This window comes from Ornithorhynchus anatinus, chromosome 16 (assembly GCF_004115215.2).
Source record: "Ornithorhynchus anatinus isolate Pmale09 chromosome 16, mOrnAna1.pri.v4, whole genome shotgun sequence".
In the NCBI taxonomy this organism is placed as follows: Eukaryota; Metazoa; Chordata; class Mammalia; order Monotremata; family Ornithorhynchidae; genus Ornithorhynchus; species Ornithorhynchus anatinus.
The window spans coordinates 1,516,641-1,529,287 of record NC_041743.1 but is presented as its reverse complement, the minus strand read 5'-3'; the positions used below and the strand labels follow the sequence as shown (position 1 = coordinate 1,529,287).

The window sequence follows — 12,647 nt, the reverse complement described above, 5'->3', positions numbered from 1 at the left end:
ACAGTTCAGTTCACAGGTACCCCTGTTCCCTCGGTGTGGCCTAGGGGTAAGAGCACGGTTTGGGAGTCAGAGGACGTGGGTTCTAATCCCGACTCCGCCACTTGTCTGCTGTGTGATCTTTGGCAAGTCATTTCACTTGTCTGGGCCTCAGTCACCTCATCTGTACAATGGGGATGAAGACTGGGAGCCCCATGTGGGACAGGGACTGTGTCCAACCTGATTATCTGGCACTTAGAACAGAGTAAGTGCTTAAGAAATATCATAATTGTGATTATTATGTGGCTTGGACCCCAGAGACTTCCTGAATTCTGGAGCAAACGCTGGGTCGTTCCAGAAGCTGTGTCTGTTTATGTGCGTGTGTCCAGCCTAAGGCACCCCCAGGTCAGCGTGACATCAAGCTAAAGGTCTGTAGACCGAAGACAGCATCTGCCCTGATATCCGTATTTGTCTGGGAGATTTGGACCAGCCACAGATGTCTCTTTTGGCTCCCTGAGTGGTTTCAATCTAGATCACCTGGGAATAATGCTAGAAAACAGTGAATGGCGGAGAGGAAGTCAGGGTCACCTGCCTCTTTTCCCCAGAGGGCAGCCCGTCCACTTCAGCTTCGGGAGTCGCCCCTCGTTCCGGAGCCTGGGGATCCGGGAGGAACTAGGACGCTCGAGCAGCAGCTGCCCGGTGAGCTGGAATGAGGTGCCCGCAGAGAGTCAATCAGTCTGTCGTAATTATTGAGCTTTTACTGTGTGCAGAACACTGTACTGAGACCTTGGGTTAGATACAAGGTTATGAGGTTGGATGCGGTCCCTGTCCCATTGGGGCTCACAGTTTTAATCTCTGTTTTACAGAGGAGGAAACTGAGGCACAGAGAAGTGAAGGTCATAAAGCAGACAAGTGGCAGAGCCAGGACTAGAAACCAGCCCTTTCCAGGCTGAGCTCTTTTCCGCTGCTCCTCCTCCCCTCCCCATGGCCCCAACTCCCTCTGCTCTACTCCCCTCACCGCCCCACAGCACTTGTGTATAGATGTACATATTTATTATTGTATTTTATGAATGATTCGTATATACCTATAATTCAATTATTGATGCCTGTCTGTCTCCCCCCTTCTAGACTGTGAGCCCATTGTTGGGTAGGGATTGTCCCTATCTATTGCCAAATTGCCCATTCCAAGTGCTTAGTACAGCGCTGTGCACACAGTAAGTGCTTAAATACGATTGAATGAATGAATGATCAAGACATAAGAGACCCATCCTTCAGTGAACAGTAGCAGTCATTTGCCCCTAGACATTAAACTCATTGTGGGCAGGGAATGTGTTTATTGTTGTATTGTACTCTCCCAAGCGCTGAGTACAGTGCTCTGCACAAAGTAAGCAGTCAGTACGATTGAATTTTCAAAGCCAGGTGGGAAGCCAAGTGCTTTGGCAGTGTAGAGGACTCCCCCAAAAGTGGATGCCAATACGTTTGCTCTTGAGTGCTTAATTGGGAAACGTAGCTTAGACGGAAAGTGTGAATTCTTAGTTATTTATATTTAGGTCCGTCTCCCCCTCTACACTGTAAGTCATTGTGTACAAAAGGCCTGTTTGCTAACTCTGTTGCGTCATACTCTCCCAAACGCTTAGTCCAGTGCTGTGCACAGAGTAAACACTTCATAAATACCATTGATTGGTTGATTGTAAAATCGGTCCTCCGGGTAGGATCCGCAAATTTGGCAAGGATGGCGTTTTCCTGGGAACTGGGGACTGGAGGAGGAGTCTTGACTCCAATATTTTAACCTGGAGTGAGCATTTGACTGTGCAGGTGGGAGCGAGGTGGGTGTGGCTTAGGGGGTAGAGCCCTGGCTTGGGAGTCAGAGGACCTGGGTTCTAATCCCGGCTCCACCGCTTGTCTGCCGCGTGACCTCGGACGAGTCACTTCTCTCTGAGCCTCAGTTCCCTTATCTGTAAAATGGGGATTTAGATTGTGGGACAGGGACTGGGTCCAACCTGATCGTCTTCTATGTACCTCAGCGCTTAGTATAGTGCCTGGCACATAGTAAGTGCTTACCAGATGCTATTTAAAAGAAAAAAACAAACTGTGGGCAACTCAGAGGTGCAGGACGCATCCGAGTAATTATCCCTGAGAACAAGGTTTTTAAGGTCGGGCTGCTCATGGCTGCTGCATTGCTCTTACTAAGTTGGAAATGAAAATATACTGTGCACGTAGGGTAGAACTAGCCCTCTAATTGAAGTGATTTTCTATTTGCTATATTTGGGTAAAAAGATCAGAAAATATAATGGTTGGCATGTTAGGTAGATTAATCATTGTTTCGGGTCGTTATGCCAAGAATTTCTCCAGTAGTCCGAAGAGATCGATCAAACACGGTTCCGTGTCTCTGGGCAGTTCCCCACGTCCCCTGGTGATCGGTATTAGGTGAAGAAGTGACTAGTGGCTTGCAGGCCGGACTATGTGAAATTCCAGATGAGTGATCAGACCCTGTGGCGAACCGAGTTGGAAGTCACTGTTTGGAATACAAATTATGATCCTGCGAGGCGATTTACCACCCTCAGAGGCAAGGAGTTTGTCCTACTGGATAGAGCCCGGGCCTGGGAATCAAATAGACGTGGGTTCTGTTCCTGGCTTTGCCACTTGTCTTGCTGTGTGACCTTGGGTAAGTCTCTTCACTTCTCTGGGCCTCAGTTATCTCCTCCCTAAAATGGGGATTAAGACTGGGGATTAAGTCCATTTGGGACAGGGACTGTATCTGACCTCATTACCTTGGGGAGGCATTAAGGCTCTCTGAAGAGAGGGCGCGGGGCTAGTACAATGCTTTACGCACAGTAAGCACGCAATGAATCCGATTGAATGGTGAATAATAGTAATAGTGTTATTTAATTGCTTACTATGTCCCAAGCAATATACTAAGCACTGGGCTCGTTACAAGCAAATTGGGTTGGACACAGTCCCTGTCCCAACCTAGGGCTCACAGGCTTCACCGCCATTTGACAGCCGAGGGAACTGAGTCCCAGAGAAGTGAAGCGACTTGCCCAAGGTCACACAGCAGAGAAGGGGCAAGAGCTGGGATTAGAACCCACGTCCTTCTGACTCCCGGGCTCTAGCCACCTGGCCATGCTGCCGGGGGCCGGTGAGCTAGTCCGTGTGGTCCGTCTGTGGGGGTGGCTCGTCCAGTGACCCTATGAGCATTAGGGACTTGGGCCGGGGCTGGTTTCCCTCCCCTCCTGTGTGGTGCATTGCAGCATAGGAAGGGAGAGCAGCAAAAGGAAGCAAGTCGTTGTGGAAGGCAGCTCCCCAAAATGAACTGAACGTAGCTTCCCAAGGATCCACTGACTAGCAGGTTGTGGGGACTCGAGAAATATTAAGCAACAATATTCCAATGATGCCAATATTTGATGCCTGACTTTGTTAGTAACAAGCAGAAATACACTGCACTTCTTATGACTCAAGGTTTATTTTCTAATTCTGAGGGAGTCCCGATTAGATACTGATGTCCTGAAGCCAGGAATTTCAGCCTGGAAAATCGCTCCGGCAACATGAGCCGGTTCTGGACCTCAGTTATTTATTTTGAATGGTTTTTGTTAAACGCTTACTAGGTGCCAGACACTCTAGTAAGCTCTGGGGTAGTTACAAGCTCATCAGATTGGACAAAGTCCATGTCCCATATGGGGCGCACGGCCTGAATGCCCATTTTCCAGCTGCAGTAACTGGGGCCCAGTGAAGTGACTTTCCCAAGGTCATTCAGGAGACAAATAACAGAGCGGGGATTAGAACCCAGGTCCTTCTGACTCTCAGGCCCGGGCTCTATCTACTTGGCCACATTGCAGGAAATGCAGTACAGAAGGACTGAAAATTCTGTTTCCAAAGGAGATAGTGATGACACTTTTTAGCAGTCAATCAATCACATTTATTGAGCACTTACTGTGTGCAGTGCACTGCACTAAGCGCTTGGGAAAGTTCAGTAGAACAATATAACAGATACATCCCATATAACAGATACATCCCAGGCCCAGGATGAGCTTACGGTCTAGAGGGGGAGAACCTGCCCAGGGATATAGGAAATCACAGGGAAAAGGCCAACGGGGAGGACTGCTCCGATTCTTTCCTGCTTCTGACAGTTTTTTTTACCTCAATCCAACCCAGCTGTTTCAGCTTGTTGCCCGGGAAATTTGAACCCAGAGCAGGGAATGGAAAGCTGGGGATCGGTGAGGAAGGGAGAGGATTTCCTCCCTGGTCGGACGCTGGACGGAGACCACCATTTCCACTTCATCTGAGGGGCAGCCTTCACGTCAGACCGGCGTAGGTGCAAAGTGGCCGGTTTCTAAGGGCTGTGTTTCGACGTGGAGTAATCTCTAGATTACATTCTCCGCAAAGCCTCTTTGGTAAAATTTCATCCCAGGGAAATCACATGATGTAATTCTCTCACTGCAAAAAAAAACCCCACAAAAAAACCAAGGAGGCATATATATTTATGCCCATATATGCGTGGAGAAAAAGAGAGCAAACACGGGCCTGGGAGTCAGAAGGACCTGGGTTCTAATCCCAGATCCGTTACTTGTCTACTGGGTGACCTTGGGCAAATCACTTCACTTCTCTGGCCTCAGTTCCCTCATCTATAAAATGGGGATTAGGACTGTGAGCCCCAAGTGGGGCAGGGACTGTGTCCAACCTGATTGTCTCGTATCTACCCCAGTGCTTAGTACCATTGCCAGGCCCATAGTAAATGCGTAACAAGTACCATTAAAAAAGAGAGAAATGGAAGCAAAGGAGAGAGAGAGAGAGAGAAAAGAGAGAGGGGGAGAGAGAGAGAAAGAGGGATAATTGCAAAAGAGGGAGTCATTGTTGGGTCACGAAGGGGAATGCAAGGGACAAACAGGGAAAGATGCAAAAAGAAATGGGGGATGGGGTCAGGAAAAATCTTATGAATTTTTCAGGAATCTCAGATAGTGTCTGGGCTCCGTAACTGAGGCAAAATTGTTACAGTTGAATCTGGTTCACTGCCTTAATTTTCCATTTTTCTGTGCTGAAAGGAGCCGATATATTCCCTGGCAAGATTGGACAGCACTCCCTGTTTGTTTATTCATGGGATTTAAAAAAAAAAATGGTACCCTTTGTTTAAAACTTAAGAGTGCAAGCCCAAGAAAATCATTTATTAAAATATTTAGCACAGATAGCAGCAGTGACAAACATAATAAAATTGATGGAGCTCAGGCTATCACCACATGAGAAGCAGCATGGCCTAGTGGATAGAGCATGGGCCTGGGAGCTAGAAAGTCATGGGTTCTAATTCCCGCTCTGCCACTTGTCTGCTGGGTGACTTTGGGCAAATGACTTCAGCTCTCAGTGCTGCAGTTACCTCATCTGGAAAATGGGGATGGAGACTGTGAGCCCCACTTGGGACAGGGACTGTGTCCTACCCGATCTATTTGTTTCCACCCCAGCGCTTAGTACAGAGCCTGGAACATAGCAAGAGCTCAAGTACCATTATTATTATGATCTGGCATGGCTAGTTTTTCTAAAAGGAAAGTTTTACCTACTGTCTTAAAAGTTCAGCTCCGAAATGTGGCTACTGTTGTGCTGTGAATGCTGTAGACTTATATAATAAGTCTGGTTATCACAATAATAATAATAAAAAACTGCCTCTCTTTTTCCTTTTACTACCGAAAATTTTATAATGAGATTACGTCCATTTGTTCTGTTTCAGACGGTCCGTCACGGTTTCCCATATCAGCCTACAGCTTTGGCTTTTGACCCGGTTCAGAAAATCTTGGCTATCGGGACGAGAACAGGCGCTATCAGAATGTATCCTTTATTGGTTAATATTCCTTACGCTCATTGACCATGTGTCTGAACTGTCACCGGCATCTGCACGTCCAAATCTTGAGGTAAGCAGATTTTCCTAAGTACCTCAATGGCAATTATTTCTTCTTAAAGAAAAAGCATCAGTGGTTTAAGAAAAAGCAGGGCCTTTTCAATTTCCCTCTGTGTTTCTGATATCATTTTGTTTTTTTAAGAAGTGACTGAAGACGATGCTTCAAAATGAGTTTGTGAGTGGGAAAATGTGATTGCCGAAACTTGTCTAGGGAGCGCAGTCTTTTTTCCCCCAGGGTCAGGGGACATTTGATCAATCAGTGGTATTTATTGAGCGTTTATTGTGTGTAGAGTGCTGTACTAAGCGCTTAGGAGAGTACAGTGTCACAGAGTTGGTGGACACGTTCCTTGCCGAGGAGGAGCTTACGGTCTAGCGGAAGAGACATATATAAATATAAATTAATAATGGATGTGTACGTAATTGCTGTGGGACTGAGGATGGGGGTGAATAAAGGGTATTCATCCAAGAGCAAGGATAACTTAGAAGGGAGTGGGAGAAGAGGAAAGGAGGGCTTAGTCAGAGGAGACATTCGCAAAAGCATAACCCATGTTGAGCTCTTTCCTTCTGAGAGAAGCTTACTCCAGCTCCTCTGCCTCCTTCCATCTCCCACCCACAAAGGAACTCGGAAGAAGGAGGGAGATTTCTCTTTATTTCTGGCAGTGAGAACTGGAGTGATTGTGTGTGGGGAGGGGGATAAGAAAGTTGCAAAGAAGGAAAACTGGATGTAAAACACTAACTTTTTACTTGGTTTTTCAAGCCACGGTTGAGAGGGAAATCTATGACTTGATCACAGTGAAGACTCCCTGTAAGAGTAATAGAAGATGGAGTGGTTTTGGGATTTTTTTTGTATTTAAGCGTTTACTATGAGCCAGGCACTGTAGTAAGAGCTGGGATAGTTACAAGTTAATCAGATTGGACACATTTCTTGCCCCACAGAGGGCTCACAGTCTTAATCCTCCTTTTTTAGATGAGGAAACTGGGGCACAGTGAAGTGACTTACCCAAGTCACACAGCTGACAACTGGCAGAGCTGGAATTAGAATCCAGGTCTCTCTGACTTCCAGGCCCGGGTTCTTTCCGCGAGGCCATGCTGCTTCTCAAGAAGCAATAGAAGAAAGAAGGAGAATGCTATTTATTTCTGACAGCGGGAACTGGGTGATTGTGGGATGGGCAAGAAAGCAGTTCTGAGGAAGGAAAGTTGGTTGTTAAGACATTACTTTTCATTCTTGTTTTTCAAGCCAAGATTGAGAGGGAAATGTATAACTTGATCACAGAGAAGACTCCGCTTCAGATAAAAGAAGATGTGTTCTGATTCGCTGTACTTTTGTACTTTTAAGTGGTCGTAAAAAACAAGACATTCAGGAAAGTTAATAACTCTAATTGATGTCTCAAGTGGGCTTTACCTTAAAATTGCTTTGCAGTGCCTTACATAACCTACTTGAGGTTTTGAAGATTGTTCAATCCAAATTGTCGATGGAGATTGAAGAAAAGATAATGCTACCATTTGGGGGCTTTTGGGTGGCTAAGAATGATTTGTGATTTTTAGCAAAATAGATTTCTAAAATTTCCATTTCTAAGTTCAGCATTCTGGTGTAAATAATTTGAATTCAAGAAAAGATAGAGCATTCGTTCCATCTTTAACTGGAAGTGAATTTTTAAGTTTAAAACAGGGTTCTCCAATTTCCCTCACAGCATCCCCTCCTAAAGATTCCTCATAATATTCCCATTTCCTCGTCATCCCTCATCCCAAGAACCCAGACTATTTCTTGGAAACACCTCCATTTCCCACATCAGATCTGGGGCTCTACAACTCCAGTCTTTTCTCAGCAACATAGTGAGTGAAATTTTTACTATTGCCAAAGTCTGTGCTATACGTGCCGGGTAGATACAGCTATCACAGATCAGGCACAATCCCTCTCCCACAAAGAACTCATAATCTAGGTGGGTTTTCTTTTTTGTTGTGTGTTGTGTTTTTTTTTTTAAAGCATTTGGACTCCTGAATCATTAAGAATTGAGGTCATGGGTAAACACTCAGTGGAAAGAACATGGGCTTTGGAGTCAGGGCTCATGAGTTCGAATCCCAGCTCTGCCACTTGTCGGCTGTGTGACTGTGGGCAAGTCACTTAACTTCTCTGTGCCTCAGTTCCCTCATCTGTAAAATGGGGATTAAGACTGTGAGCCCCATGTGGGACAACTTGATTCCCCTATGTCTACCCCAGCGCTTAGAACAGTGCTCGGCACATAGTAAGCGCTTAACAAATACCAACATTATTAGATCCACGAGGACCTTTATACTGAAAAAGAGAAACCATTGAAGTTTTCAATTAATACTATTTTTAGACCTGCAAAACATCCGAAACCGAGAAAAACATTTTTGATCTCCGTACAGCCGGATTTATGTAGGCTAAATTAATTTCCCCAAATTCCTCTCGAGTTGAGTTCACTTCTGACAAGTTTAGCATTTTTATTGCTGATTTAGAATTACTTCTCTCCTTCTGAAAATGGAATTTATAATGAAATGCCTGTTAACTATAAAACAGAATCACAAAGGGCCTGCGCAGATTTTAATGAAGGCCTAGTAATTTGCAAAAAGATGTAGGCTTGAATCAGCAGCTAATACCTTCATTTAGCTCCTTTCTTCTATAAGTCCCAAATCGTTTGCCAATGGAGAGATTTCATCCTCACAACATCCCAGTGAAGAGGGAAGGAAAGGTCTTAGTAAGCTTGATTCCGGCCAATCAATCAATTATTCAGTGGCATTTATTGAGTGCTTACTGTGTGCAGAGCACTGTACTTAGACTGTAACCTCACTGGGCCAGGGAATATATCTGTTATTTTGCTATATTATACTCTCCCAAGTGCTTAGTACAGCGCTCTGCACATAATAAGGATTCAATAAATACCGTCAAATGACGAAACGAAGTGAGTTGTTGTATGGCATGGTTCGGGGTTTCATTTTTCTGAAACGAAAAAGAATTGGCAAAGTTGCTAAGACATCTGGGATCTTTTCCACTTCTTCTACGAAATGAAGCCATCTAAATAAGCTCCGCTGAACAGTTACCCTGCGGAGGATGTGATAGAATCCAGGATTCTTCATCTCCCGATTTCTCAGGCGCCTGAGAGCTCAGTCTTCTTGCCAACATCTTGGGGGAGGGGCCGATTTTTGGAATTTGGCTTGGGGGATCGCTTGGCTACTCTAATTTATGCTTTTCTCTCGACGTTCCGACTGCTCGCCGAAAGGCTTCTGCTCCCTTGTGTTCTTGTGAAAAGTCAAGGGCGGGCATTGAACCTGCTCCAGGCCACTTGGATTTCTAGTTCGAGGCTAGGAAAATGGTAGTTAAAAAAAGACGTGCCTTCCACCCCCGTTCTCACTAGTCAGCTAAGTGGATCAGAAAAATGCCCTCCTGCTTCTGCCCTGGATGAAATATCAGGCAGGCAGTCAAACGTATTTAGTAAGCGCTTACTTTCTGCAGAGCACTGTACTGAACTCTTGGGAGAGCACAATAGAACATTGAACAGACACATTTCCTGCCCTCAACAAGTTTACAGTCTAGAGGGGGAGACAGACATTAATAGAAATAAATTGCAGATATGGGCATATACACTGTGGGGATGGAAAAGGGGATGAATAAAGGGAGCAAGTCAGGGCGACGCAGAATGGAGTGGGAAAAGAGGGATTAGTCAGGGAAGGCCTCTCGGAGGAGATGGACCTTCCATAAGGCTTTGAACGGGGGGAGAGGATTTGTCTGTCAGATTTGAGGAGGGAGGGCGTTCCAGGCCGGAGGCAGGAAGGGGCGAGAGGTCGGCAGCGAGATAGGCGAGGTTGAGGTACACTGAGAAGGTTGGCATTAGAAGAGCCAAGTGCGTGGGCTGAGTTGTAGGAGAGTGATGAGATGAGGTGGAAGTGGGCGAGGGGATTGAGGGCTTTAAAGCGGAGGGTGAGGAGGAGTTTCTGTTTGATGCGAATGGGGACGGGCAACCACTGGAAGGTCTTGAATATGTGTCCCGGGCGGCTAACTGTGGTGAGATAGCCTGGCTCTTGGCAGAGCCTGTGGCAGGGCGAGTGGGAGCCGGCTCAGAAATAGCGAATCGAGTACTATTATCAGTCAATGGTATTTATTGAGTGCTTTCTGTGGGCACAGCATTGTGTTGACTGCTTCGGAAAGTACATTATATCAGAGTTGGTAGAAACATTCCCTGCTCACAAGAAGCTTACAGTCTAAGAGGAGGAGCTTACTAGTAGTAATAGCATTTTGTAAGTGATTACTGTGGCCAGATCACTCTACTAAGCGCTGGGAAAGTGTTTACAATGGGGAAGGAGACATGGACTCTGTCCCTCTAGACTGTGAGCTCATTGTGGGCAGGGAATGTGTCTGTTGTTGTGTGGTACTCTCCCAAGTGCTTAGTACAGTGCTTTCCACACAGTAAGTGCTCAATAAATATGATTGAATGAATGAACGAGGAGCTGAGAGAGAGCCTGATGGCTAACTGGTACTTCCTGGTGGCCAGGAGTCTTCAATGCGACCTCTCCCCCATGGCACAAGATAAGATTTATTTTGTTTTTAAGGGTATTTATTAAGTGCTGACGATGTCCCAGGCCCTGTACTAAGCGCTGGTGTAGACACCAGTTAATCAGGTTGGACACGGTCCATGTCCCATGTAATAATAATGGTATTTGTTAAGCGCTTACTATGTGCCAAGCACTGATCTAAGCGCTGGGGGAGATACAAGGTTCTCAGGTTGTCCCAGGTGAGGCTCACAGTCTTAATCCCCATTTTACAGATGAGGTCACTGAGGCACAGAGAAGTGAAGTGAATTGCCCAAAGTCACACAGCTGATGAGTGGCGAAGCCGGGATTAGAACCCACGACCTCTGACTCCCAAGCCCGGGCTCTTTCCACTAAGCCACACTGCTTCACAGGTTGTCCCACGTGGGGCTCAGAGTCTCAGTCCCCATTTTACAGATAAGGTAACTAAGGCCCAGAGAAGTGAAATAATTTGCCCAAGGTCACACAGCAGAAAAGTGGCAGAGCCGGGATTAAAGCCCAAGGCCTTCTGACTTCCAGGCCCGGGTCTATCCACTACACCGTGCTGCTTTTTCGGTCAATATCCGACACACGGGTGCTCCAGTTCTGTCAGGCCTCTGGAGGAAAAAAAAATGGGAGTCTCTGCTTACACGCTCTCTCCCCCCGGAGGGGATTTCTTTGACCTAAATTGCCCTTGGGTCTGAATCTTACCCAAGGGCTTCCCCATCCCTCTGGCCAGATCAGCCGGCAGCTAAGGTTTTAGAGGGTGGTTGTTGGAGGAGAAGGATTTTTCTCTCATAAAGGGAGAGACAGTCTTGTACTAGCGTGTGTCCTACCTTAATGTTCAGGCAGGCTCAAGCTGACCTAGCCTTCCCACAGTGGAGTTGAAAATATGTGCTGTCAGAGGTGTGAAAAAGCCAAGTTTCTCATTTCCAAAGTCATTTCCCCCGAGGGCCTTTTTGTTCCTTTGAGAGTTGTGTGAGGCTTTTATGTATTTTCAGTGTGATGAGTTTCCTGGATTCTTGGAGGTTATCTGAGCCCAGGGGCTTGGTTCTCATTTGGCTCTTGGGCAGGGCGAAATACTCCGATGGCATCTGCCACCCAGCCTGGCCTAGTGGATAGAGTCCAGGCTTGGGAGTCAGAAGGACTTGGAGTCTAATGCCGACTCCGCCCCTCGTCTGCCGGGTGACCTTGTGCAAGTCACTTCTCCGGGACTCAGACCGTCTGAAAATTGGGGATTAAGACTGTGAGCCCCATTTGGGATAGGGAGGTTGTCCAACCCGATTTTCTGGTATGCATCCCGGACCCGATTTTCTGATATGCGTCCCGGTACTTAGTACCGTGCCTGGAACATAGTAAGTACTTAACAGTAACCAAAATTGTTATTGTATTGCTTCTCCACTTCCATACTGTCGGGGTGGCCCACGGTCATTCTCATCTCATTTTGTGGGCAGTCAGGCGCTGTGGCGAAGGCTTCGGGGTGACGTTACGCAGCTCCGGACCCCAAATTAGGCCGGGTGTGGCATTGGGCCATCAGGAAAGACGGGCAGCACCCAGGCGAGCTCACAATGTGGAGGTCGTTTTTTTTTTATTGAACGGTTACTATGTGCAAAGCACTGTACTAAGCACTTGGGAGAGTACAATACAACAGAGTTGGCACAGTCCCGGCCCACAGTGAGCTTACAATCTAGAGGGGGAGGCAGACATTATTACAAATAATTTATAGTATAGAATGTAAAGCTACGTACCTACGTGTTGGAAGTAGGATGTTCATCGAATACCCAAAATGCTACGTTATTTCCTGACGGATCTTGAACGCTGTGGGCAGGGAATGTGTCTATTGTTCTACTAGTCTCTCAAGCGCTTAGTACAGTGCTTTGCACACAGTAAGTGCTCAATAAATATGTTTGAATGAGGGCATGCATTATGTTTCAGGTTTGGTAAATGAGTGATCGATCAAGAGTATTTATTAAACACCTACTGTGTGAAGAGTGCTATGCTGAGCTTTAGGAAGAGTCAGTAGATATGACTTTTGAGGAGTTTACAGTTTAGTGGGAGCAGAGTACCCTAGTAACCTTAGGGAGAGAATAAAACCACAATAGACGTGAACCCTTCCTTCATGGAGTGTATAGTTTACTGGGTGCAGAGCACTGTACTAAGCACTTGGGAGAGTACAGTAGAGTTAGTAGACATGGCCCTTGCCCCCAATAAGTTTTTATTTGATAATCTCGAGTGGCCCCCTACTGTAAACACAGATTCCCACAGG

General features: G+C 46.3%; 1 protein-coding gene across 1 annotated transcript in view; it reads left to right on the top strand.

Annotated features, from left to right (window-relative positions):
• The first annotated feature begins 522 nt into the window (after positions 1 to 522).
• STXBP5L (syntaxin binding protein 5 like) overlaps positions 523 to 12,647 on the top strand; it is a 141,450-nt gene continuing 129,325 nt past the window's right edge. The window contains exons 1-2 of the mRNA XM_029080943.1: positions 523 to 675; positions 5,690 to 5,787. Coding sequence (XP_028936776.1) covers positions 523 to 675; positions 5,690 to 5,787 — 251 coding nt within the window. The remainder of the gene's footprint in view (positions 676 to 5,689; positions 5,788 to 12,647) is intronic.